Genomic DNA, 26,565 nt, shown 5'->3' on the forward strand with positions numbered 1-26,565 from the left:
TGACAGGCTTTTTCTTTTTGTTTTGCCTCCAGAGTTATCGCTGGGGTTCCATGCCGGCACCACGAATCCACTGCTCCTGGAGGCTATTTTTCCCATTTTGTTGCCCTTGTTGTGGAAGTTATTGTTATTGTTGTTATAGCTGTTGTTGTTGTTGTTGTTGGATAGGACAGAGAGAAAATAGGAAGACAGAGAGGAGAAAAGACACCTGCAGACCTGCTTCACCGCTTTGTGAAGCAACCCCCCTGCAGGTGGGGAGCCAGGGGCTCAAATCACGATCTTTAAGCCGGTCCTTGTGCTTTGTGCCACGTGTGCTTAACCCACTGTGCTACCGCCCAGCCCCTGACAGGATTTTTCTAATACTGCTATTTGAAATGAATTGTGACCAGCAAATGTCCCCATATTTAATACCATAATTCATTTAAAAGTAGTTATGGGCCAGGAAGGATGGCTAAATATTACTGCATCAGCCAGTGCTGAGCAGTGCTCTGGTCTCTCTCATAATAAATAAATAAATAAAAAAAATCTTAAAACGACAGCACTCCTATGCTGTGAAGATACTGCTTTCCACACTGCAGAATGAAATCTCTTATATATCAAAAGCGTGTTTAAATAGATATGTTATGTGGGAAACTGGAAAATGTTATGCATATACAAATGATTACATTTACAGTCGACTGTAAAACATTAATCCCCTAATAAAGAAAAGACAAAAAAAAATACATGAATCCAAAATGAATTCTTTCTACTCACCAGAGTCTGTTATCTCAAAATCTCCTTTCACCTCTGAGAATTTAGGAAGGTCAGTCATTTTCTCGTTTTCCTTTATGGAGTGAAAAGCCGACTGGAAAGCAGACATTCGCTCTCTCAAAGAATTAACATTTCTATATAATCCAGGACTGTGCTGTTGAAGTAGAGAAACAGCGGACGTACTATAAATCAAGTCAGTTTTTATCCTTGGTCTAGAACCACTACAATCAAATAAGTCATGACTTTTCTGACACCCTAATATATATATACACAAAAGCTTATGATGATCAAAGGAAATTATAGACCAGAGGCTCTTAGCTGGACACCACAACTTTTAGTCTGAACACTTCAGGTGCTGCTACCATCTGAATTTTTGTTCTTTTCCTAACCCAGCTTGTAATAAAACGCAAACAAAGAGAAACAGTGATCCATGGCACAAGTGAATTATAGGCAGGTCAATACAAACACCAACTACTCCCACGGACCAGAAAAGAGAAGTGTGGGGCAGGTGAAAAGATACCCAGACACAGCACATTCCCAATTATTTGTGGGCTAGACAACTCTTATTAAATGGTGGACTCTTTCCAGAGGGGCTTAAGAGTTCTCTTTCATAGCCTGGAGTCTATAACTTACGCCGTCACAGTGGAGTAAAACTAGAAGAGGGAGAAGCTTAGCACAAAAATATGAAAGAGCTAAGAGGTCATATAGAGAACACACAAAAGGAGTGAATCTGGAGATGGCACAAGGGAAAGAGGGCGTGGAGATCCTGCCTGCCTGAAATGTTTACCAAAGATTTGCTAAAAATATCCACTGAAAAAATCACCTATTAGCATGCCTTTGTTACACACAGATCCCCGAGTACCTCGTTACCCCAAGCTAGTCTACCCACACCTCCCCAGAAAAGTCACTGATTACCTTTACTCTTTTGGTTCAACCCAGCTGAGTTTTCCTACTTTTAGGGAACCTTACACTTCCTTAAAGTTAAAATCCAGTCATTCACTTAAAAATACAAAGCTGAAATATTAAATGAGCTAAGCACAGGCACTCTCTAGGACCCCTAAGGCAGTCGTCCTCATCAGACGAAATTATACTACCAAGCTTAGAACCGCCAAGTAAGGATAAACAATTTTAGTAAGAATAAACAATTTTAGAGTTCTGTTTAGCCAGAAAATAAATTACCAGTTTAGTCCTCAGTCCAGGTTATTTTTATTTCTTTTACTGTTTCAATTAACATGTTCCTACTCATTTGTAGCTTATGACAGTTTCAGAAAAAGTTAGAACAGCAGGCAAAAGTTCAAAGTAAAACTCTACTTCCCTATTAGATATTATGTGGAGGTAAACCAGTTAAAGCCTTGGAGCCATGCTTGATGGTGAGACTGGTCACATACTTGATTCTATTCCTAGTTTCACATTCCTAAAACAACCTATTATATGGTAATAGAACATCTGAAATTCAGGTATGCCTGATGATGTAAGCCTTTATGACATCAGCAGCACATAACATTCCCAGAAAGCTTGTGGAGAGCCAAGGAAGAAGATAGTTCAGCAGCAGAGTGCAGGACTTCAGGACTGAGGCCCTGGGGTTTGACTCATGGCACTGTTTATGCCAGAGATCATCAGTGCTCTGGTCGTTCATAAACAACTAGATGGGTTTGTGTGCATAGTCAACTTCTATCTGAGAGATAAAGAGGTTAGCCCCAAGTTACAAAAATTTTCTGAGTGTTCTTTTTTATTTGTTTCGTATTCATATTCAAATATGGCAGAGGCAGGCTACTGTCCTAGGGATTTGAAATGCCTTGGAATACTGCTTTACAGTAAATTAAAGGTTCTCTAGGCGACACTTTTATGGGGATGGAGGAAGAAAACAATGGTTATATGCAAGAAAAAGTAAATGAGACATTCAAAATGCAGTGCTTTTCCCCTTGTGGTTTATACAGACCAGTCAACATTCCTCCCATGAGCCAGAAATTTGAGAAGCTCAGAATACAGAGGCAAAATTACACTTGAGGGTGGAATTTGAAAAAAAAGAAGACTGAGAAGAGGGAAAAAAAAAAAAAGTAAAGCGAGCCAGTAACAGTAACAAAGAGAAAGTAGTAGTTAAAGGGAGATACTGAGGGAGGAAGACATTCTGCAAGAATAAAATCCAGAGATAGGAAAAGGATGTTGGAGCAATGTGGCCAGAGTGCCCACAAAATGGCAGGTGGGGAGAAGAGCCAAGGCAGTGAGGACTTCAAGAAGTGAGCTGCGGGGCCAGGTGGTGGCGTACCTGGTTGAGCGCAGATGTTACAGTGCACAAGGACCCAGGTTTGAGCCCCCTGTCCCCACCTGCAGGGGGAAAGCTTTGTGAAGTGGTGAAGCAGAGCTGCAGGTGTCTCTCTGTCTCTCCCTCTCTATTATCCCCTCCCCTCTTGTTTTCTGGCTGTCTCTATCCAATAAATAAAGATAATTAAAAAAAAAACAACAACAGAAGTGAGCTGGGTAGTAAACTCTTAGCATAGCAGGCAGCTGTGGGAAAGTTCTAAGGATATACTGGTTTAAGCTTTCAATGTATCTCTTGGACAACTTTGGGAAATAGTGGGTGAATTAAAGAAGGAAATATGGAGACCAGATAGGAAGAAGCGGGGTTGTACTCATTTTATCTATGCTGCTTCCCTGTAGTGCTTTGTACTCTCCCCTGAAATATAAAAGAAAAAGACTGAGTCAGAGGTGGCTGCATGGTGGTATGTGCATGTGCACGACCCTGAGCTCTATGTCCAGTATTATGTTAAAAAAAAAGATTCTGGATAATAGCTAACCCATACCTGCAATCTTGGGAGAACTGCTCTAGCTTATAATGGAGGGACTGGGGATTCAGAACTCTGGTGGTGGGAACAGTGTGGAGTTGTATCCTCGTCATCTTGTAATTCTGTAAATTAATATTAAATCACTAATTAAAAAAAAAGGAATTAAAAAGTATATTTGTGGGCTGGCAAAATAACCCATTTGGATAGTGTGCTCAGTTCTTGCCATGTGTACAACCCAGGTTCAAGCCCAGAGCCCACAGCAAGGAAGGAAGCTTTGGTGCTGTCGTCTCTTTCTCTCCCTCTCCTTCTACCTGTCTCTAATTAGGAAAAAAAAAGGAACAACAAAAACGTATTTGCAAGAAAATTTTATACTGTTAAAAATGGAATCTGCGGGAGTTAAGAGGTAGTGCAGCGGATTAAGCGCACATCGTGCGAAGCGCAAAGACCAGTGTAAGGGTCCCGGTTCGAGCCCCCGGCTCCCCACCTGCAGGGGGGTTGTTTCACAAGCAGTGAAGCAGGTCTACAGGTGCTCTCTCTCTCCCTCTCTGTCTTCCCTTCCTCTCTCCATTTCTGTCTTATCCAACAGCGACGATGACAACAACAACAATAACTACAACAATAAATAAGAGCAACAAATGGGAAAATAAATCAAAAAAATTGAAATAAAAATAAAATTAAAAATACAGGCCAATTTAAAAAAAAAGGAATCTGCAGGAGTCAGAAGGTAGTGCAGTGGGTTATGCGCACATGTCATGAAACACAAGGACTGGCTTAAGGATCCCGGTTGGAGCCCCCAGCTCCCCACCTACAGGGGAGTCACTTCACAGGCGGTAAAGTCAGGTCTGCAGGTGTCTCTTTCTCTCCCCCTCTCTGTCTTCCCCTCCTCTATTTCTCTCTGTCCTATCTAACGATGACATCAGTAAGAACAATAAATACAACAATAATAAAATAACAAGGGCAAAAAAAAATAATAACAAGGGCAACAAAAGGGAAAATATTTTAAAAAGGCGTTTGCATTGAGTAAGGATTAACAGAAGAACTCCTACTTTTTGGTTCCTGTTCATTAACCATTTTGTCTCAATTTATTTCCTGACACCAAGATACAGATGGTACCATGATTCATCCTGACTTCTCTGGGCAGATGACCTCACCAATGTGTCCCGGAACCTTGCCTCTCCAGACCTCTGGCCCACTAGGGAAAGAAACAGATTGGATCGACCTGCCAATGTCCACATCCAACAGAGAAGCAATTACAGAAGCCAGAACTCCTACCTTCTGCACCCAAAAACAAGTCTGATCCAACTCCCAGCAGGGGACAAGTGACAGGAGTCAGAAGATAAGATGGTTCTGAACTCTGGCTCCATCAGCACCCGGAGAGAGGGGAGGAAGAGACGGACATATGGAGGTAGTAATGTTGTCATGAGTGGCTTGGAGGGGTAAAAAAGGAATGGATCAGGAAGAAAAAGAAGGCAATTTTGTATAAATGTAGACAGACAGTTGTAGGGAAGGGATGATGGTTGACCTCTGTCTACAACCTTCGGGGAACTGTGGTGGCTTGTAGTTGGGAGACTGAAGATTCAGAACCCCGGTGGTGGGAACAGTGTGGAATTATACCCCTGTTGACATGTACTTTTGTAAGTCAGTATTAAATCATTAATAAAACAAAAATAAATACAATTTTAAAAAAGGATGAACACAGGACATACTGTGTGGGTAACAGACAGTGAAAATGTAGGCAGCTCAACAGTTTGGGAGGTTTTAAAGAAACTGAAATGATAAAATGCAGGGAGTGAGATAGGTAAAATAGACTACAAAGGCAATATGCTAGCAGGTGACTGCATCTGTAGGTGACGAAGGTGGAGGAGAAGATCACCGACAGGCATGACAGACAGCAAGGACTTGAGCCAGTCAGGATGTTGAGTGGAACGGTTATGTGGTTGCTCAAATACTGAAGCACGAAGATGAGCAGTATGAAGACGAGCAATGAGAAGACAAGAATTATTATTTTTCTATGAAGTGTTTCATTCTAAAACAGGAGAAAATAGAAATGGAACCAATTACTTAATATACTTTTATACTTTATAAGGACATAAAATGGGTCTTCTAGCAGACCTGGAGAACTATTCAGTTAATTAGCATATTAACAACTATTTAAAATCATTTCAGTTATGCCATCAAGAAAATTGTTGAGCAAAGAGCACAAGAGATGAGAATGGAAAGGTTAAATTAATTCTAACTACTTGTAAACCTCAAAATGAAAACAAAAGGTATTTATAGTAAAGGCAAATCCCAAAAAGTCAAGAAGTTATAACGGTCTAGCCAGACAGTTCACCTGAATAAGGCACCTGCTTTGTCATGCCCACTATATCCCAGTTTGAGCCCAGCTCCAGCTATGGTATCTTTCTCCAACCCTTCTGGCCCTGTCTCTGTCTTTCTATTTGAAAAATAATTGATCCAGGTAAATGAAGCCCTGTGATCAAAATCTACATGTGCTCTCACTTGTTCATATAATATACTCAGATTAGGGCCAGGGAGATGGCTCAGCATGTAGAGTACATGGCTTCTACCCATGCATGAAGCCATGGGTTCAATCTCTGTCATCATAGGAGTACCAAAAACAAAAAGAGTAAAAAATTACAACTGCCAAGATGGCTCACCTGGCAGGGTACCCATCTTGGCATACACACAGCCCAGGCTCAAGGCCACAGTACATGTGGGAGTTCTAAGGCATGGAATTGGGGAGCTTCAGCACTTCTTCTCTTGCGGCCTGTCTCTATGTACCTGAAAAAGTCATCCCAGGTGACAAAATTATACCTGCACTGCATCGTGGCAAACAGAGCCACAACCAAAGTGCAACTCCACAGCCGATGGAGCAGTATTTGGGTATTTCTCCCTCCCTCTCATAAAATCTGGGTCAGGGAGGTACCTCAACAGTAGAGTATAGGCACAGTCCCTGGGCTCAATCCCTTGCACCGCCTTAAAAGGCAACTATTCCTAGAGTCAGGCGGTAGCGCAGCAGTTTAAGCGCACGTAGTGCAAGGACCGGCGTAAGGATCCCCATTCGAGCCCCCGGCTCCCCAACTGCAGGGGAGTCACTTCACAGGCAGTGCAACAGGTCTGCAGGTGACTCTCTCTCTCTCTCTCTCTCTCTCTCCCCCTCTCTGTCCCCTTCTCTCTCCATTTCTCTCTGTCCTAGCCAACAACAACGACATCAATAATAACTACAACAATGAAACAAGGGCAACAAAAGGGAATAAATATTAAAAAAAAAACAAAAGACAACTATTCCTCGGTAAAATTGTTACTTATAGATATCTTCTGTCTTCAAACTTGAAACCTGGATCTCAGATTATTCAGAACAGCTTCCCAGTTAACTCCCTCAGATCACTGAGCAGTTGGCCTTTACTGTGGTTCTTCAAGCAAGAGGATAAGCTATAGAAACTGGGTAGTGGGAGTCAGGCGGTAGCGCAGCGGGTTAAGCGCAGGTGGCGCAAAGCAAAAGGACCGTTGTAAGGATCCCAGTTCAAGCCCCCTGGCTCCCCACCTGCAGGGGAGTCACTTCACAGGCAGTGAAACAGGTCTAAAGGTGTCTATCTTTCTCTCCCTCTCTCCGACCATTTCTCTCTGTCCTATCCAGCAACAATGACAACAATAATAACTACAACAAAACAAGAAGGCCAACAAAAGGGAATAATATTAAAAAAAAAAAACTGGGTAGTTAAGTATCAGAACTAATCAGGATCATGTCACCTGAACTTTTAAGAAAGATTTCCACTAAATGTGCAGATTAAAAATCTGTATTTTCCAACTATACAAGGTCTATAAATATGTTAATTTTTTAATATATTATTGGGCCACCAGGCTCCATCCTTTTTAGACAGTGATACAGTGAGGGATAGAGAGACAGAGAAAGGAGAGACACCACAGACCAGCTTCACCACCACTGTGAAGCTTCCTATATGTAAGTACTCCCATGTAGAGGCTGGGGGCTCCAACATAAGATCTGGAGTATGGTAAAGTGTGTGCTCTACTGGGTAAGCAAGCTCCCCCAAGTAAAATTTAAAAAACAATAAAGAGGGAGTCAGGCGGTAGCCCAATGGGTTAAGCGCATGTGGCACAAAGCACAAGAACCAGCGTAAGGATCCTGGTTCGAGCCCCCGGCTCCCCACCTGCAGGGGAGTCGCTTCTCAGACGGTGAAGGAGGTCTGCAGGTGTCTATCTTTCTCTCCCCCTTCTTTCTCCATTTCTGTCTTATCTAACAGTGACAACATCAATAACAATAATAACTACAACAACAATGAAAAAACAAGGGCAACAAAAGGGAAAATAAATAAAAATAAAACTTTTAAAAAATAATAAAGAAAAATTAAGAGAAGGTGTAAAGTACCAGAAAAGAAAACTCACTTAGGCCAGAAAAGGCTGGGGCTGATGGGAGCTCTTTAGGGCAATATGACAACAGGGAACAAACAGACCTTCTGCAGAACCCCAGAAAGACTCAGGTAACAGAAGCATCAAGTATTTCTCAAACAAGGGTCAAGGGCAAGACTCAGAACAGGAACACTGGCACTGTACCAGCAGAACTTAAACCCACATATCTCACTACAAATAACTTCCTTGATTGGGCAGAGGACCCCAGCATGTGTCTTGGAGCCCCACCTTGACAGATCCCTGTCCCACTAGGGAGAGAGACAGGCTGGGAGTATGGACCAACCTACCAATGCCCATATTCAGTGGAGAAGCAATTACAGAAGCCAGACCTTCCACTTTCTGCACCCCACAATAATCTTGGGCCCATATTCCCAGAAGGATAAAGAATAAGGAAGCTATCAAGGGAGGGGACTGAATTGGATATGGAGCTCTGGGGGTGGACACTGTGTGGAAATGTACCCCTCTTATCCTATAGTATTGTCAATATTTCCATTTTGTAAATATAAAAAAAATAAAATTTTAGAGGGTACGTATTTGGGATTCTGAGAAAACAGGAACAGCTAAGGATAGGAGACCCACATTGGGAAATTGGGATAGTCCAAAGTGTCCCCAATGAACAGTGAGACTTTTGCCTTATTCCACAGCCTACTTCAATAGTTGTAACACTCAGATTCATACCTCCAGAAATTCCTCAGAGAAAACAAAAAGAAAAGACTCATTATTCTGACATTTGGGAGTTTTTTTCAATAAAAAAAGAGGCCCTTCTGGGGGCCGGGTGGTAGAGCAGTGTGTTAAGCACACATGGCGTGAAGTGCAAGGACCTGCATAAGGATCCCAGTTTGAGCCCCCGGCTCCCCACCTGCAGAGGGGTCACTTCAAAAGTGATGAAGCAGGTCTGCAGGTGCCTATCTTTCTCTCCCTCTGTGTCTTCCCTTCCTCTCTCAATTTTTCTCTGTCTGATCCAACAACAAGAGCAATAATAACAACAAGGACAATCAAAATGGGAAAAATGGCCTCCAGGAGCAGTGGATTCGTAGTGCTGGCACAAAGCACTCTGAAGGCAAAAAAAAAAAAAAAAAAAAAGGGAGGGGAGAGAGGCTTTTCCTATATAGAAATATACCAGTTAGTGCATATTGAGCCCCCAGTGAGTGTTTCAAAGTGCCTCACTTTTAGAAATGAACAATCTAGGCTCAGCAGGCATGTGGGTGGAGAAAGATCTGAGCATGAAACAGATCCCAAGGTAACTGAACAGCAAAACAGAACCTGAAAGAAAAGAGCAAGGAGAAAACTTAAGCAGCTCTATACGGTCCTTAACACTTCATGATTAAAAGTATTCCAACTTGAGGTAGAACTTACAGGACAGAAGCAGACTACATAAAAGATCAGGAATCCAAATATCTGTTGATTAAAGGAATTAGTAAACAGACTTTTCAACTTTGTGAACTAAACTACAAGGGAGCAATAGTTTAGAAATTGATGGGGAGGGAGTCAGGTGGTAGTGCAGCGGGTTAAGTGCTGGTGGTGCAAAGCGCAAGGACCAGCTTAAGGATCCTGGATTGAGCCCTTGGCTCCCCACCTGCAGGGGAGTCGCTTCACAAGCAGTGAAGTAGATCTGCAGGTGTCTATCTTTCTCTCCCCCTCTCTGTCTTCCCTTCCTCTCTCCATTTCTCTCTGTCTTATCCAACAACAATGACATCAATAACAACAAGGGCAGCAAAAGGGAATATATAAGTAAATATATTTTTTAAATGATAGGCAAGTTGGGTGGTAGCATACCTGGCTGTGTGCACATGTTAATGTGCGGGAACTCAGGTTCAAGCTGCTAGCCGCTACCTACAGGAGGGTAGCTTTGCAAGCAGTGAAGCAGTGCCGCCAAGTATATGTCTGTCTATCTGTCTGTCTACTTATCTATCTCTCTCTATTCCTCTCTGCCTGTCCAATAAGTAAATAAACAAAATAAATTGATGGGAATGTTCCTAGCCTAGATTGCTAAAACAAAGATAACTAACCATTCACAAGTGCTCACAGAATAAAATTATACAGATATGTAGATGTTTGAAAAGTGTGTAAATCAAAAGATGGAAACAGAAGATCATATTGTTGAGAAAAGGAGAATTAGCAAGGATGGTGAAAGAAATCCACAAAATCGCAGCAGTCTTATAGTACATGGGAGCCACACCAAGAGAGGAGAGACGACAGAGGACACCAAAGACTTAGAGTTTATACATTTGCCAAAGTTTGGGGACGGTGTTAAATAAGTGAAAGACTACAAAAGGGGAGGGGGAACTTATTGTCTAGAGGAATTAAAAACAAAAACTGTGTAAGAAAGAAGATTCAACTATAGTATATTACTTAACAAAATGTAAAAAAAAAATACCTCTGTGGTTAAATAGTAGTGAGTCCAATGTAAACTAAGTGGCATTGCCTTACTTTATAAAGTGGCAGTGTCTTGTAATGTCTTTGCGTTATTAGGGGAAAAAAATACAATGTAGACATCCCTGAAAGGATTCAGGAAACCCTATGGATCTACAAAGCAACTCTGAGAATAACTGGGCTATATTACATAATACTACACTATGCAAAAATAAATAATGTTTTTCACAGTAAGCTTGGTACTATTATTTGACTTTTGAGAGCATATAGTATTCTGGCAAAAATCTGAAAGGAAAAAATTATTTCCCCACCAGCAGAAAAATAACTTGCTTCCTTCCACAAACTTGTACCAAACACACTTTTTTCCTTAAGAAACTCTTACCTTTCCATGCCAAGCACGGCAAGAAAGACTTTGATACTCAGACCCAAGATAGTAACAGAAAAAAGACCGGGAAACAGCACTTTCTCTCATTTTAGAGATAGCAGATACTAACTAGAAAAAAAAATGCAAAATAAAGCCATCTAGAGTTCCATAACTCTTAAAAATCCATCCTCAGGGAGTCGAGCAGTAGCGCAGGGGTTAAGCGCACGTGGTGCAAAGCGCAAACCGCAAGGACCGGCATCAGGATCCTGGTTCAAGCTCCCAGCTCCCCACCTGCAGGGGAGTTGCTTCACAGGTGGTGAAGTAGGTTTGCAGGTGTCTATCTTTCTCTCCCCCTCTCTGCCTTCCCCTCCTCTCTCCATTTCTCTCTGTTCTATCCAACGACATCAATAATAACTACAACAATAAAAAACAAGGGCAACAAAAGCGAAAATAAATAAATAAGAAAAAAAAATCCATCCTCAGCATCACCACTTATGCCAACTGTACAGTCTCTGTAAGACAAAGAGAATTATCTTCCCTGATTCAAAATATATGAGATGCAACAGAAGGAACAAACACTGTACAGGAAAGCAAAACAATAACCCTAGAAGAATTCATGATTTAAAAAAAAAAATTAAAAGAAACTCATACCTGAAAAGGGGAATTCAGCAGCAAAGGTGATTTCTCTGTGTTCTTTAAACTGCGCTGTTGAGCAATGAAGCGAATAAGATGGTTTGTTTCAGGAGAACCCCGAGCACCGATTGTAGAGCGCCTTCGGGATTTCTTAAGAGAGGACAGTGTCTTTCCTGTAATGAAAACTCTCTTTGAAAGTGGGAAGGAAGCTAAAAGAGTTGACTGAGCAGATGAAGCAGATGCTTTGTTCTGGGTACCACATGAGAGTGCCAAGGACAGCATACCAAGGGAGCCCCATGGATGGCTTTGGTATCTTGCCTTCTTTCTGTCTTGTGTATGAAGAGTAAAAATTGAATGACTGAGTTTACTCAGCAGTATCATATACCAGGCCCTAAATTCAATCCCATACTGAAAGATGGTGAGTAAAGCTGTTTATACATGATCAGTCGGTCAGGTCCATTCATTCATTCCATACCCCCTGAGCAGTGTCTGGCATGTAGAAGGCACAGGTCAAACAATGAATACTTCTCATTTTTGTGTTGTAGTTCCTGGACACAGAGGTGAGTAATGCCTTGCTTGGGACTAAGGACTTCACTATTTCTGAATCAGTCATCTCCTCAAGGACTGCAGAGGAAGCATCTGCACCCAGGCACATGTACTTAATGTGTTTATTATCTCTAGATAACCTGGTTAAGATCTCTTAGATATCTACCTACCTACCAAACATTAGTATACTACTATTAATCTTGCTCACACATCTAGAGACACAAAACAAATATGGCTTTTCAAAGGGCTAAGAGATGGTTTTGAGAAAGGAACAAGACACTGGTTTATGCCAGTCTGGTCTTGTCTCATTCATGTTATCACCTGTATGTTTTCACTTAAGGTCCTCACCACTCTCCTCACTTTCTACCTGCACTCTAACTGCATCCCCTACCCCCCCCCCCAAATTCACAGGTGTCTTTCATTTCTGCTCCTTGAAGATTAGCCTGAGTCAAATTTTTGTGATTGTGAAAGCAGCAAGCCCCAGTCTTTCATATCATAACATTCTTCAGTGTTCTCTTACTTTTAGTATACATGATTTATATTCTTTTTTTTTTTTTCCTCCGAGGTTATTGCTGGGGCTCAGTGCCTGCACCATGAATCCACTGCTCCTGGAGACCATTTCCCCCCCCCCCTTTTATTGTCCTTGTTATTGTGGTTATTATTGTTGTTGATGTCGTCCGTTGCTGGATAAGACAGAGAGAAATGGAGAGAGGAGGGGAAGACAGAGAGGGGGAGAGAAAGACACCTGCAGACCTGCTTCACCACCTGTGAAGCGCTACCACCCGACCCCCCTCACCCCCGGGATTTATGTTCTACACCCACCTATAGTCCAGGTGTTGTGCCAAAAAGTAATTCACACATGCTGTTCCATGGAGCACAAGTGGCTGAGGGGAACTGTCACTCCGGATGTATAGGTGGGCATCAAATTCTCCCTGATCAGCATGACTGCAATCAGTCACTTCCAATAAAGCAATACAGATGATGACAGCACCAAGAGAACAAAATTAAGTACTATCAAAGTTGATTCTTAGATTGACTGATTTATTATGCAGAGGAAAGAACCACAGTACTTTCATCTCTGGCTTAAAATGGTGTCAGGGATTGAACCTATGTACACTGGGGTCTCAGGCATGCTGATGGCAGGTCTCCCCTGGATAGAGTTGTTTTTAAAACCTTAAAAGAACTGACAGAATAACAACTTCTCTTACCTGCAGAGTTCTTGACAAAGCTCTGTGGCGTAATTCCCAGCTGCTCTACAGTTACAGTGGAAAAGTTCATAGGTGATTTAAATGTATCTGGAGTACAAAGACTGGAAGTCACTTCAGCTGAACGCTTCTGAGGAGATGTACACCTATTTCCCAAAATCAAAGAGGCATTTTCTGGAACAGAAAACGGGAGGGGTTGGGGGGAGGGTGTGAGGGCGGGGTCTAGACATCATCCAGACAAACACCTAAACCCTAAATTTCACCCAAAAAAGCAAGAGATGACTGCATACCAGCGGTAGGAGTTAGAGGCCCCTTAGCTTCCAGAGACTCGCCACCCTCGGAATTGGCATCCATCTAAAAACAAAGAGAAGAGAAATGAGTGTGATTCTCCATCCAGATCCTCATTCAAGACTGAATTCTAACACCATCTCTACTGGCATGAAAACAGAAGTGGATTAAAAGGTGGAAAGGAGGAATAAAATGTTGATCCCATCCTAGAAGGCAATCCTCGCCAACAGTCGGAGCGTCTGGACAGACTCTGAAGACGCGGCTTTGCTCCAGGAGGTCTGCTCACCCCGCACCCCGCCCCCGACCTGCAGAGTCAACAGCGCGCGGGGCCCCGCACAGTCACGCCTGCGGGCAGGGCAGCGGGAGGCACCGGACACAGACACCGAGCCAGCAGCACCGGGACGCGGGGACGCCGCCCTACCTCTCACTTCCGCTCCGAGGTGCGGGGCGCCCGGCTGCAGCAGAGCGTCTAGGGGCCGTGCCTCCCGGGCAGCCGCTTTGGGGGCTTGAAGGCTTTTCTCGAAAAATGACAACGAGCGCGGTCCAGTCGGGGGTCGCGGACACCGCAGCCCCGCAGCCCCGCAGCCCCGCAGCCCCGCAGCCCGCCTTAGCAGCCCCGCCCCTCACTCTCCGCCGCCCGCCAGCAGATTCAAATCGCGGCCCCGCCTCCCAGGCGGACGGCGTTACTCTACAGATCTCTGCGCCGCTGCCGCCCGCACGTGTCGGCGCGCACCATGCACCCTCACAGATCTACACCGCGCCGTCTCCGAAACAGGCTTCATAGATCCGGGGAGAAGCCCCTCGCTAGCTGCGGGTGACTTAAGAATCAGCGGCCAGCGGCTAAGCTGGTGCCTCAGGGACTACTTTCCGTGAGAATCTCGCGGAGGATTTCCTAGAACCGCTTTACAACGCTCCGCACCTTCCGACTGGATGCTGCAAACTTCGAAAAGAATCACTGGGCCAATCACGATGCAATGCCTGGCTGGCTCTTCCCCTGTCAGCCAGTCCGGACCGCTGCCGTTTCCTCTGTGGGTGGAGCTAGTGAGAGGGCTTATAGGCAATGAGAAGTGGCTGGAGTCTCTCCCAGCGCTCCACCTCCTTCCCTCAAGACCTGCCTTCGTATGCAAATGAGCTCTACCTGGAGCTGAGTTTGCGCCTGCTCAGTAACGCTTTGAGCCGCCTTTCGGCTCCAGGCTCTTCTCTGATTGGTTGATAGCCCTCCCGTCAACTAGACTGCAGTCTTTCAGCCCTCCCTCCACCTGGGCTGGCTTAGTAAGAACCCACCCGAGGCTGAGCCATGATTGGCTAAGCTTTGACCGCTTCTTCCGCTTGATTGGCGGAGCTCAGCGTCAGTCTGGCGAGGTGGGGGAAGGGCCCCAGCCAGGCTGAGAAGCCCAGGGGCGGGGTGGGGAAGAGGACCCACGGAGCCTGGGCTGCGGGACAGAGTGTGCGCCGGTGTGTGTGTGTGAGTGTGTGTCTGAGTGTGTGTGTGAGTGTGTGTGTGAGTGTGTGTGTGTGTTTCTGTAAGAGCAGGAAGGTGGCGAAGGGCGGAGAGTCCGAGTGGGTGGAGGGAGGGGCCGGGCGGGAGAAGAAGAAGGTGGGAGGAGAGCCAGGTGGGAGGGTGGCGGCTCTCTCCGGACCTGGCGGGGGCAGCGCGATGAGGCGGGTGACCCTGTTCCTTAACGGGAGCCCCAAGAACGGAAAGGTAAGGGGCGGGCCGTGGCGCGGGGCAGGCGGCGCGGGCCGGGGCCGGGGCTGAAGTTGGGGAGCGGGCTGAGGGGGGCGTGTGCCGGCCGCCGGGCCCCGGGGGTGCCAGGTCGGGTGCCCGCGGCCTCCTCCCGGCCCGGTTTGCCCGACGCCAGCCCGCCCTGCACCCCCGGCCGCCCGGGGCTCCAGCGCCAGGTCAGCGGGCGCCCGGGTCCAGGTGTGCGGTCGGGAGGCTGCGGCCACCTGCGTGCCCGGCGCTGTGGCTCCTCCGTCCGCCGCCTGCCGGAAGACCCCGGGCGGCCTGCCGGGGGCGCTGGCTGGCACCTTCATGCTGAGTAATGGTCCCCTCATCCAGGTGGTGGCAAAGGCTAAGGCAGGTGTGGGTGAGCGGGTGAGAGAGCTAACCTCTTTGCGGTGGGTAAATACAGTGACCTTCCATCCTAGGTCGAGTAGAGGATTGAAAATCCGCGGGTGTCTTGATGCCGCCTGCGCCCCCCACTACGCTCCTTCCAGCTGCCCCGAGTCCCCTCGGCGCCCAACTTCTCCAGCTAAGCTTCCTTATCTCGCTTTGCCTTTTTAGTTCCAGCGTGACAGTAGATCAAACCGGGTGGATTTGTCACGACAACTAGCAGTTAGGCCTGTGTTGAGGGTGTGGTGCTGAATATTTTCCCAAAGCTGGAGCAAGCCAGAAATGAATGCCATGTCTCCTGATTTCTTGCCCCACCCATGAAAGTTAAGCTTTTTTTCTTTTCTTTTTTTTTTCTTCTTCTTTTTTTTTTTTCTTCCCCTTTCTCAGTTTTCCTTGGAAAAATTGAATATACCAGGCAGGCAGTTATGGTGTGGTTGAGATCTACAAGTTAACTAAGTGAGGTGAATTGCCCTCACTGTATTATTTGCCAGAAAGCTTTCTTTCCTGAGTCTTTGGGGAAGGTAAGTTTCTAAGTGGCATAATTGTGCTCTAGAATTAAAAACAGAAAGGAGGGAGGGAAAAACCTTTCCAGCTACTTGGAGTTTTGAGTAAACATTCCGTAAATGTCTGAACCACTGTGTACTTTGTTGACTATGATTTTGTGTTCTGAACTTTAGTAGTCAAAAACTTGACATGAATTCAGGTTAAGTTTGCTTAAGTGCTGTCTTATTATGTGTTAAGAAATTTCATTCTTTCTGACTATTGACGTTTTCTAAACCCGTTTGTCAGTAATACAACCCATAACATGAAACTCAAGGTCTTTACTGAAAGATTTGGTGTTATTCAAAGTAAAAGCTATTACAGGTCTCAAAAACAGTTGTCTGGTTGATTTTTTTTTTTTTATCCAATATCTGTTATGTTATGAAAGATAAGATGTTTTAGAGCTGGTTATAAATATTTAATTTGCTATAAATCTCTTCTGAAAACACTAAATGTTGTTTTTGTTAAAAGTTGGCTGTGGGCCTGGGGAGATAGCAAAATGCTTATGCAAAAAACTTTCATGCCTGAGCCACCAGAGGCCCCACTTTCTTTCCCTCACACCACCCTAAGCCAGGGCTGAGTAGTGCGCTGGTAAAAGTAATAAAACACTTATTTTTAAAAAGTTGGCTGTAGAGATCTGGGCGGTGGCACAGTGGATAAAGCATTGGATTCTCAAGCATGAGGTCTTGAGTTCAGTCCCCGGGAGCACGTGTACCAGAGTGATGTCTAGTTCTTTCTCTCTCTCCTATCTTCCTCATTAATAAATAAATCTTAAAAAAAAAAAAAAAAAAGTTGGCTGTAACAGTCTTGTCACATTATTTTAATAAAGTTTTCTTGCTCCCCTTCTCTCTTTTTTTACTTTTTGGCCTCCAGGGGTTATTGCTCGGTGCCAGCGCTGTGAATCAACTGTTCCTGGTTGGCTTTTTTTTTTTTTTTAATTATCTTTATTTATTTATGTATTTATTTATTGGATAGAAACTGCCAGAAATCGAGAGGGAAGGGGGGATAGAGAGACAGAGAGACACCTGCAGCACTGCTTCACCACTCATGAAGCTTTCCTCCTGCAGGTGGGGACCGGGGGCTCGAACCTGGGTCCTCATGCATTGTATCATGTACACTCAGCCAGGTGCACCACCACCTGGCCCCGGCTTTTTTTTTTTTTTTTTTGGTATAGGACAGAGTGAAATTGAGAGAGATGGAAGGAGGATAGAGAGGGAAAGAGACAGACACCTGCAGACCTTGCTCACTGCTTGTGAAGCTTACTCCCTGCAGGTAGGGAGCCAGGGAATCGAACCTGGATCCTAGCACAGGTCCTTGTGCATAGTACTCTGTGCACTTAACCAGATGCACCTCTGCCTGGCCCCCACAAAATACTCTAAAGCTATATTTTTAACATTTTTTGAGGTTTATTTATTGATTTTACATAGAGACAGACAAATTGAGAGGGAATAGGGAAGTAGAGATGAAGAGAGAAATACACCTGCAACACTGCTTCATCATTCATGAAGTTCCCCTCTGCGGGTAGGGGCCAGAGGCTTGAACGTAAGAGCTTTGCACACAGTAACATACGTGAACTACTAGGTGCTCCACTGACCATCTCTAAATCTATTTATAAATACTTATATCATAATCTATCTTTTTTAAGGTAAATTTGCTTGTCTCAAAGATCATAAAAAAAATCCAAACTGGAGAGTACTGTTACAATCAGTATAAAAAATAACCCATGCCATAAGCCTTGCTACTCAGCTAGAAAACATACTCTAAACCAATGTTGTATTTCCTGTCCTTTCCCTTGGGGGGGTGTGTGTGTGAGTGTAAATAATGAGCTATTCAGCAGTGGTTGGCATGATTACTGCTGCATGATGCTTATGAAAAGCACCAAGCTCTTACTATATAGTGTTGATTTCCCATCCAGCAGTTGGAATACCTGTGACTTTTATATGTCTGACTTCTGTGTCTGATTTTTAACTGAAGTTTTCCCTCTGTAAGACTTTTAAGTGGTTTCTAGACTAGATCATCAAGCCCCTGACTGGGGGTGGCACAGAGTGACCACTGGGTGGGGAGCAGGGGTTGTATCAGACCTTTCTGTGTAACCAATAAACCTATGTGTCACTCACTAGTGAGCATTTGAATCTATCAATAGAAGAGGGGCTTCCTAGTCACTAAAAAGTGCTTTTCGGAGGGTGTGCAAAATGACCCCATTAGAGTCTGAATAGTACTATACTTTTCAATTATTTTTTTAAACTTAAAATATGTAACATTGTCAAAATGTGATTTTTTTTTTTTTTTTTAAATCTCATTTGGAAAGGCAGACACACTTTCATTTTTTAGTTTTTGGTCAATAGGCATTTGCCATTTCACTACTCCCAGGCTGACTTTTGTAAAAATTTTAGATGGGGGGAGGGTGAGAGACAGACAGGACACCCCTTAACCAGGAGGGAGAAGACGAGAGTCCAGTTAGTAAGATTTCAAATATACTTTCCAGCACCTGACATAGAGGTTTCAAAGTTTTTTCTTTCTTTTTAAGGATTTAAAAAAAAAAAATCAATCTTAAGTTTGGCAGAATTTCACTAAAATCTGTAATATTTAAGTTCTTCTTGGCCAACTCAGGCATAGCTCTATCACAGATTTTAAATTTTGAAGGACGTATTCTTTCCAAGTGTGGTATATATTTGAGGACATACCCCAGTGAAGTCTTACTGTTAGGGGCAAAGTTAAAACATTTAAGTATTGACGTCGTTACCTGGGCTTTCCTACTGTGTTTTTTCTTTGTTTCACTTTCTCGATACTGATGCCAGGCGGTGAAGGTTTATTTTACAGTGTAATTGTTGTCACATAGGCGCAACCTCCTCCTAACAGGTAGTCTGCAAGATCCTCTGTCCCCTAACCTCCGCCATCATCATGTCCCAGCACCCCTAGGCCACACCCCTTTCCCTTCTCCTCCCCCTTAATCCTTTACCACAGTACACCACATCCAGTCCAACTTTCACCTTGTTTTCCCTTACTGTTCGTGCTTCTTGATTTTACCTATGCGTGAGATCAGCTGGTATTAGCCCTTCTCTTTCTGGCTTATTTCACTCAACATAATGACCTCAGGGTCCACCCAAGTTATATACCAACGGAGATATCATCATTTTGGGGTTGTTTTTTAAACTACCCCAAAAGGGTCAGTTATGCTTACATCTTTCACCCTTTCTCTGTGTGCCTCAAAATCTCAGTTGTTCTTTTTTTAGTACGTCCTGTACTAAAGAGCTGATGATGAGCAGGTAAAGTAAGGATCCAGACATCTGAATGCAGTGAATGACTCCCGTGTGACCTGATGTCAACTAAAAACTTCAATGCTTTTTTAACCTTCAGAATGTTTCCATGCAAATCAGAAGCCTTTGGTAACTCATGTTGGATGATTCAACCACCATTCATTTGCTGAGTCCCATCTTCACATGTGGGACCACGCCACTCACTGTAGACATAGTATGTTATGAAATAAATTTTAATTCTTTTTTAAATTTATTTATTCCATTTTGTTGCCCTTGTTTTTTTATTATTATTATTATTATCATTGCTGTTGGAGAGGACAGGTGGGGAGCAGTGGGCTTGATCCTTACACCCGTCCTTGCGCTTTGCACCTTGCGCCACATGCACTTAACCTGCTGCACTATAGCCCGACTCCCAATAAATCTTAATTCTATGCTGATGATTACTGTCTTCACCCAGGGAGGGGAAGGGGACATTCTTTCTGCTTTTGATGAGTCAGACATATGTTGTATTGATGACATCAATAACAACAGGAGTTGGGCCGTAGCACAGCGGGTTAAGCGCACGTGGCTCTAAGCACAAGGACCAGTGTAAGGATCCCCATTGAGCCCCTGACTCCGCACCTGCAGGGGAGTAGCTTCACCCGAGGTGAAGCAGGTCTGCAGGTGTCTTTATCTCCCCCTCTCTGTCTTCCCCTCCTCTCTCCATTTCTCTCTGTCCTATCCAATAACTACAACAATAAAACAACAACAGGGAATAAATAAATATTTTTAAAAATAGATAAATAACAATAAAACAAGGGCAACAAAAGGGGAGAAAATCTTTAAAAAATAGTTAAATTATGTGTATAGGGTTTTCCCTGTATTTTCTTTTTCTTTTTTTCTCAGACATTTCATTGAGTAGTTAATGGTTTGTAGTATACCCACAGTTGTTCACACATGGGTACAATTTCTCATCTCCCAGTGATAAGTGTCTGCAAAACACTCTTCCATCTTAAGCCCGTTTCTCCCATCATGCACCAGGACCCCAATACCCTCTCAACCCTCTCTCTTCCCCTTAGTCCCAGAATCTTTTGCTTTGGTGTAATACATCACACCCAGTCCAAGTTTCACTTTTTTCCTTTCTGTCCTTTTGTAAGTTCCACCTAAGTGAGATTATCCAGTATTCGTCCTTCTCTTTTTGGCTTATTTCACTTAATACAATTCCTTCGAGTTCCGTCCAAGAGAAGGCAAAGGGATACTTTGCCATTTTTAACAACTGAGTAATATTCATATATATATATATATCAAGCTTTCTTAGCCACTCATCTGTCTTTGGGCATCTGGGTTGCTTTCAGCTTTGGGCTACTATAAATCATGCTGCTGTGAATATAGGCATACATAGATCTACATAGATATCTTTAGATAGGATTTTTTTTTATTTACTTCCTTTCAGTATATTCCCCAGGAGAGAAATTGCTGGGTCACAGGATATGTCTATTTCTAGTGTTTCTATCTTACTATTTCTAGTTTTTCTATCTTACAATCAAATTTGACTTCAATGGAGAAGAAAGGCAGATGGTAATTACTCAGCCCTCTGCATTAAATGGCAGATATTTTGAATTGGACTCATAGTTTGTTGCTGTAGATGGCTATGTTGTAGTGACACTTAACAAAATTAAAATAGGTCATGTTTTTGTTTTCTTAAGATTGATTTATATTTCAGAGAGAGAAAAACCAAAGCAGTGCTTGCTCACATCTGGCTAATGATGGTACTGGGGACCAAACCTGGAACCTTGGAGTTGTAGGCATACTGTGAATAATACTGTGTTTTAACACGATGAGCTATTTCTCCGGCTCAAAATAGGTGTTTCATTATTATTTTATTCTGCTCTTTGAAACAAATAGCTGTGTCCGATTGAACTTTCTGAGATGATAAAAATAACCCATATTTGTGATGTTTAGTATAATAGCCACTAGCCATAGTGGTTGTTGAGCCTTTGGAATATGGTGAGTGGGAATGATGAGCGTGTGTGTGTGTGTGTGTGTGTGTGTGTGTGTAGTGTGCGGCAGGAAATGAACCTAGAGCTATACCCATGCACATTGCCTCTACTGAGTGGTCTTCCTGGGGCTATCTTTTTTACTTTCTTAATTTTAGGGACAGGGAACAAGACCTTAGCACCAGTCCACAACCTATGGAACTTGTTTCCTATCCTCACAGTGCTGTCCATTTTATTCCCTTGTGTCAAGCTCAAATCTGAGTCCTACTTGGCAAGGGTCAAGCATTACTGAATGTTGTAAAAAGCTCTTAGAACTAGACCTTTTAGAGAGTCTGGCGGTAGCGCAGCAGGTTAAGAGCATGTGGCGCGAAGTGCCAGGAGCAGCGTAAAGATCCCAGTTCGAGCCCCTGACTCCCCATCTGCAGGGGAGTCGCTTCACAAGCAGTGAAGCAGGTCTGCAAGTGTCTGTCTTTTTTTCCCGTCTTCCCCTCCTCTCTCCATTTCTCTCTGTCCTATCTAACAATGATGACATCAGTAATAACTACAACAACAATAAAAACAACAAGGGCAACAAAAAGGAAATAAGTATTAAAAAAAAAAAGAACTCGAACTTTCAAAATACTCAGATCAGCTGTAAGAACATGGTGAATGGCCTTTACTTTATTTGGAGACAACTAAACAACAGGAAAAATCCAGTCCATCAAATGGAAATAGAAAGCAATCTCACTTGTATTCTTTAGAAACAAGTCATTAAGGGAAGGGTATATAGTGTAATGATTATGCAAAGAGACTCTCATGCCGGGGCCGGCAGTGGCACTGCAGGTTGAGCACACGGTCTTTGCGCTCCAGCTGAAGGATCCAGGTTCGAGCCCCTGGCTCCCCACCTGTGGGGGGGGCCTTCACAAGCAGTGAAGTTAGTCTGCATGTATATCTATCTTTCTCTCCCCTTCTCTGTCTTCCCCTCCTCTTCCCATTTGTCTCTGTCCTATCCAACAATAGCAGCAGTAACAACAATAACAGTAACAACAATGATAAAGAACAAGGGCAACAAAAGGGGGAAAATGGCTACCAGGAGCAGTGGATTTGTAGTGCAGGCACTGAGCCCAGCAATAACCCTGGAGGCAAACTAGCTAGCAGAGGAGGCTCCAAGGTCCCAGGTTTAATCCCCCACACCATAAGCCAGAGCTGAGCAGTGCTCTGGTAAATAAATAAGAAACAAGTCATTAAAATGTCATGCATGCTCTAATATTTAACTACAGAACCGTAACTCAGCCAGTGACTTGATCTTGGTTATAATATGATGAATTGGGATAATGTTGAGGAAGAAAGTTAGTGTTGCATCCAGGTAAAGGAAATTTTAGACAAAATAAGGCCCTGTAAAAATATAAGAAGTATGGGAGTCGGGCGGTAGCACAGAGGGTTAAGCGCATGTGGCACAAAGTGCAAGGACCAGCGTAAGGATCCCGGTTCAAGCCCCCGGCTCCTCACCTGCAGGGGAATCACTTCACAAGTGGTGAAGCAGGTCTGCAGGTGTCTGTCTCTCCCCCTCTCTGTCTCCCCCTCCTCTCTCCATTTCTCTCTGTCCTATCCAACAACAGCAACATCAAGAATAACTACAATAAAAGCAACAAGGGCAACAGAAGGGAAAATAAATAATTTTTTTTTAATTATATATATATATATATATATATATATATATATATATATGAAGCAAAACTAGAGGGGACATAGCTTTATGGTTATGTAGAAAGACTTTCATGCCTGGGGGCTCTAAGCACCCAGCGTAAGTCCTCAGTATCACCTTAAACTCGAGTTGAGCAGTGCCCTAGTTTAAAAAAGAAAGAAAGAGTAAATAAGAGAAAATTCTTAGTGTGATAACAAATAATTAGAGTGCTGCTGCAGCTGCTGAAAAGAGGAATCTTATTTCCTCCCCGTAATACTTTCTTTTCATTTTTTATTAACTTTTAAAATTTTTATTAGTGACTTAATACCGATTTTCAAAATTATAAGATAATGGGTACAATTCTGCACCATTGCCTACCGCCATTGGAAGCTACAAGTTCTCCCAAGGTTGCAGATATGGGTTGACTATTATTGTTATAACTGTCTATATTTTTATATATTTTCCCTATGGTACTGTCTTCTTTCTCTTCCTTTCTTTTCTCCTCCCCCCTTCCTTCTTCTTTTTTTTTTCTTCCTCCAGGGTTATCCTTGGGGCTCAGTGCCTGCACTACGAATCCACTGCTCCTGGTGGCCATCTTTTTTCCATTGTTGTTGCTGATGTTGTTGGATAGGACAGAGAGAAATTGAGAGAAGGGGAAAGACCTGCAGACCTGCTTCACCACTGGTGAAACGACCCCCCTGCGTTATGTGTGCTTAACCCAGTGCACCACCACCCAGGCCCCTTCTCTTCCTTTCTAAGTCACACCTACACCTGTTACTATTTCAGAGTGCCCTTCCTTTTTTTCTTCATCTCTTTCTGAATCCTGATGGAGTTGGAGTTCAGAGTCATCTTCCCCTCACCGTTTCTCCCCCTATGGGAATATGGACCAAAATTCTTTATGGGGTGCAGAATCTGTAATTGCTTCTCCAATGGACATGGGCATTAGCAGCTTGATTCATACCCCCAACCAGTTTCTGTCTTTCCCTGGTGGGGTAGGGCTCTTAAGAGGTGAGGTTCCACAGCACATTGGTGAGGTCATCTGCCAGGGAAAGTCAGGATGGAATCATAATAGTATCTGCAGCTTCATGGCTGAAAGGTATTAAGATATAAAACAGAACAAAATGATTAATGAACAGGAACCAAAAAGTAGGAGTAGAGCAGATAAGGATTCTTAGGGTAGAAAGAAACTAGGAAGTCTATTTTAGGAATTTTCATAGAGGTGCATGACTTTTGTAGTTTTTGCTTGAGTTTGATAGCTGACATGGAATTGGACAAAAATACTGTCTGGAGGCAGGAGTATCGATCGACCTGCCACCGCCCATGTTCAGCAGAGAAGCAGTTACAGAAGCCAGACCTTCCACCTTCTGCACCTCATAATGATCCTGGGTCCATACTCCCAAAAGGATAAATAATAGGAAAGCCTCCAGTGGAGGGAATGGGATGTGGAACTCTGGTGGTGAGAATTGTGTAGAATTGTACCCCTCTTATCCAACAGACTTATCGATCATAATTAGATCAATTTAAAAAAAATTCTGTCTGGGAAGATGGTGTTCTGATGGTGAATATAGAACTAGGAAATTGGATTAGGATAGACAGTAACCCAACTTGAAGAAAATCTATTGATAAAATTAGCTATCTACCCCATCAACCTGATACAGGGCCCATGTCTTGTCATACTTAGCACAGGAGCCTGTAACATCTGAGTCCCTTCAGTCTGAGCTCGAAGTTCATGGTCACAACTGGGAACATTCTAGGCTACACTCATTTCAGGACCAGTCTTCCTCAAGTAGCAGGGTAGGATGGTCCAGCCTCCCTTCTGAAAGTGGGGCACTCCCTAGTGTTGCTACTTTCTAAGGAAAAGTTCCTTGAGTGGCCTGTGAGAGGGCTTATGATGACATTCCTGATGGAAATGACATTGATGGTGAAGAGAGGGATCTGTTAGAGGTCTAGGCCCATCCTATCTGTGTGTGAATCCAAGGATTCTCTAACAAAGGCCCCCGATGATATAGTGGTCTGGTATTGACCAAAAAGGCCATCATTAAGTGTGCCAGTCTCTTGCCCTTATCCAGTTTTGTAATCCTTTCTTTATCTGAGGAGCTTAGACTTTTTTTCCAGTTGCTAAAGCGTTGAGTGTCACTTATTGTATCAAAACCTGTATTAGATTTATGGGGTCTGCCTACTTTGGGCCTTTCTCGTCGACTGCTAAGCTTACTGGGTCTAAGTCGATTAGAGGAATTTATGATGCTTTCTTTAGGGCCTTCTGTTAGGATCCCAGGCTTCTTCTAGCGTTTGCCCTTCTTCCGTAGCCAGTCAACAGCGTCAGGTTGAGCCTGATGTAAAGTTTCGAGACCTCCTTTGAATCTGGAGAGGTGGCAGTCGTTGACTATGTGGGTCATAGTCTGTCTGTAGCCGCAGGGGCAGTTCAGGTCGTCTCTGGCTCCCCAGCGATGGAACATAGCGGCACACCGGCCATGGCCTGTTCAATAGCGATTGAGGAGGGCCCAATCATAACATGCTAGGTCAAAGCCGGGTTGACGCTTACAGGGGTCTGTGATGAGGTACTTGTTCTTTACCTCAGCTGACTGCCAACTCTGTTTCCAAGAGTCTGGAACAGAGAAGTTCAGTGTAGGCGTAGGGGACCAGATTGGGTGACGAGACATCAAGCGTTGGACAGGGTGGGCGAAGATATCTGCGTATATTGGCAGGTCCGGTCGAGCATAGACGTAGGAAATGAACTTAGATGATGCCGCATCCCGACGAATATCTGATGGGGCGATGTTGCTAAGAACTGGCAGCCATGGAACCGGGGTGGAACGGATGGTTCCAGAAATTATCCTCATGGAGGAATATAATTTGGAATCGACCAAGTGGACATGGGGGCTACGGAACCATACTGGGGCACAGTATTCTGCAGTGGAATAGCATAATGCCAGAGATGATGATCGTAGTGTGGAAGCGCTCACACCCCATGAGGAGCTGGCCAGTCTTGCAATGATGTTATTCCTCGCGCCCACCTTTGCTGCAGTTTTTATGAGATGTTCGTGAAATGACAGGGTGCGATCGAGAGTAACGCCAAGATAGACTGGCTGGGCTTCATGCCGGATTCTCGTATCGCCAAGCTGCACATTAAGCTCACGCGAGGCCGAGGCATGGTGTAGATGGAAAACAGATGATACCGTTTTTGCGGTGCTAGGGATTAGTCACCATTTTTTACAGTAATCAGATATCAGAGACATGTCTTTCGTGAGTATTTCCTCGAGGATGTCGAACTTTGATGCCTGAGTTGCAAGCAGATGTCATCGGCGTAGATGAACTTCCTTGAAGAAGTTTCTGGGAGGTCATTGATGTAAATATTAAATAGCGTAGGAGCCAGAACAGAGCCCTGGGGGAGGCCACTTGAGACAAGTCTCCATCTGCTAGACTTGTCACCCGGAATCTTCTGTTTTGGAGAAGAAACCATATAGTGTTGGCCACCCATGGAGGCAGGCATCTTGAGATCTTGACCAGGAGGCCACGGTGCCCGACCGTGTCATAGGCTGCTGTGAGATCAACAAAGACAGCACCCGTCTTTAAATTCTTCTGGAATCCATTTTCAATGTAAGTTGAGAGGGCCAGGGCTTGTTTGCAGGTAGATCTTCCTGGGCGG

The 26,565-nt window shown here is 43.9% G+C and overlaps 2 protein-coding genes across 5 annotated transcripts in view; one reads left to right on the forward strand and one right to left on the reverse strand.

Annotated features, from left to right (window-relative positions):
- CDCA2 (cell division cycle associated 2) overlaps positions 1–14,421 on the reverse strand; it is a 59,657-nt gene extending 45,236 nt beyond the window's left edge. For 2 of the 3 annotated variants that reach the window (XM_060178851.1, XM_060178850.1), the window contains exons 1-5: positions 13,789–14,421; positions 13,370–13,433; positions 13,083–13,253; positions 11,347–11,501; positions 751–901 (exon numbers count right to left, since the gene is read on the reverse strand). In XM_060178851.1, coding sequence (XP_060034834.1) covers positions 751–901; positions 11,347–11,501; positions 13,083–13,253; positions 13,370–13,433 — 541 coding nt within the window. In that variant the 5' untranslated portion in view covers positions 13,789–14,421. The remainder of the gene's footprint in view (positions 1–750; positions 902–11,346; positions 11,502–13,082; positions 13,254–13,369; positions 13,434–13,788) is intronic. The other variant, XM_060178852.1, reaches the window with a different exon arrangement.
- Positions 14,422–14,812: 391 nt separating this feature from the next.
- The window catches only part of KCTD9 (potassium channel tetramerization domain containing 9), a 41,850-nt gene continuing 30,097 nt past the window's right edge, over positions 14,813–26,565 (forward strand). Inside the window, exon 1 of one of the 2 annotated variants that reach the window (XM_060178853.1) lies at positions 14,813–15,072. In XM_060178853.1, coding sequence (XP_060034836.1) covers positions 15,025–15,072 — 48 coding nt within the window. In that variant the 5' untranslated portion in view covers positions 14,813–15,024. The remainder of the gene's footprint in view (positions 15,073–26,565) is intronic. The other variant, XM_007528884.3, reaches the window with a different exon arrangement.

Source organism: Erinaceus europaeus, chromosome 19 (assembly GCF_950295315.1).
Source record: "Erinaceus europaeus chromosome 19, mEriEur2.1, whole genome shotgun sequence".
NCBI lineage: Eukaryota > Metazoa > Chordata > Mammalia > Eulipotyphla > Erinaceidae > Erinaceus > Erinaceus europaeus.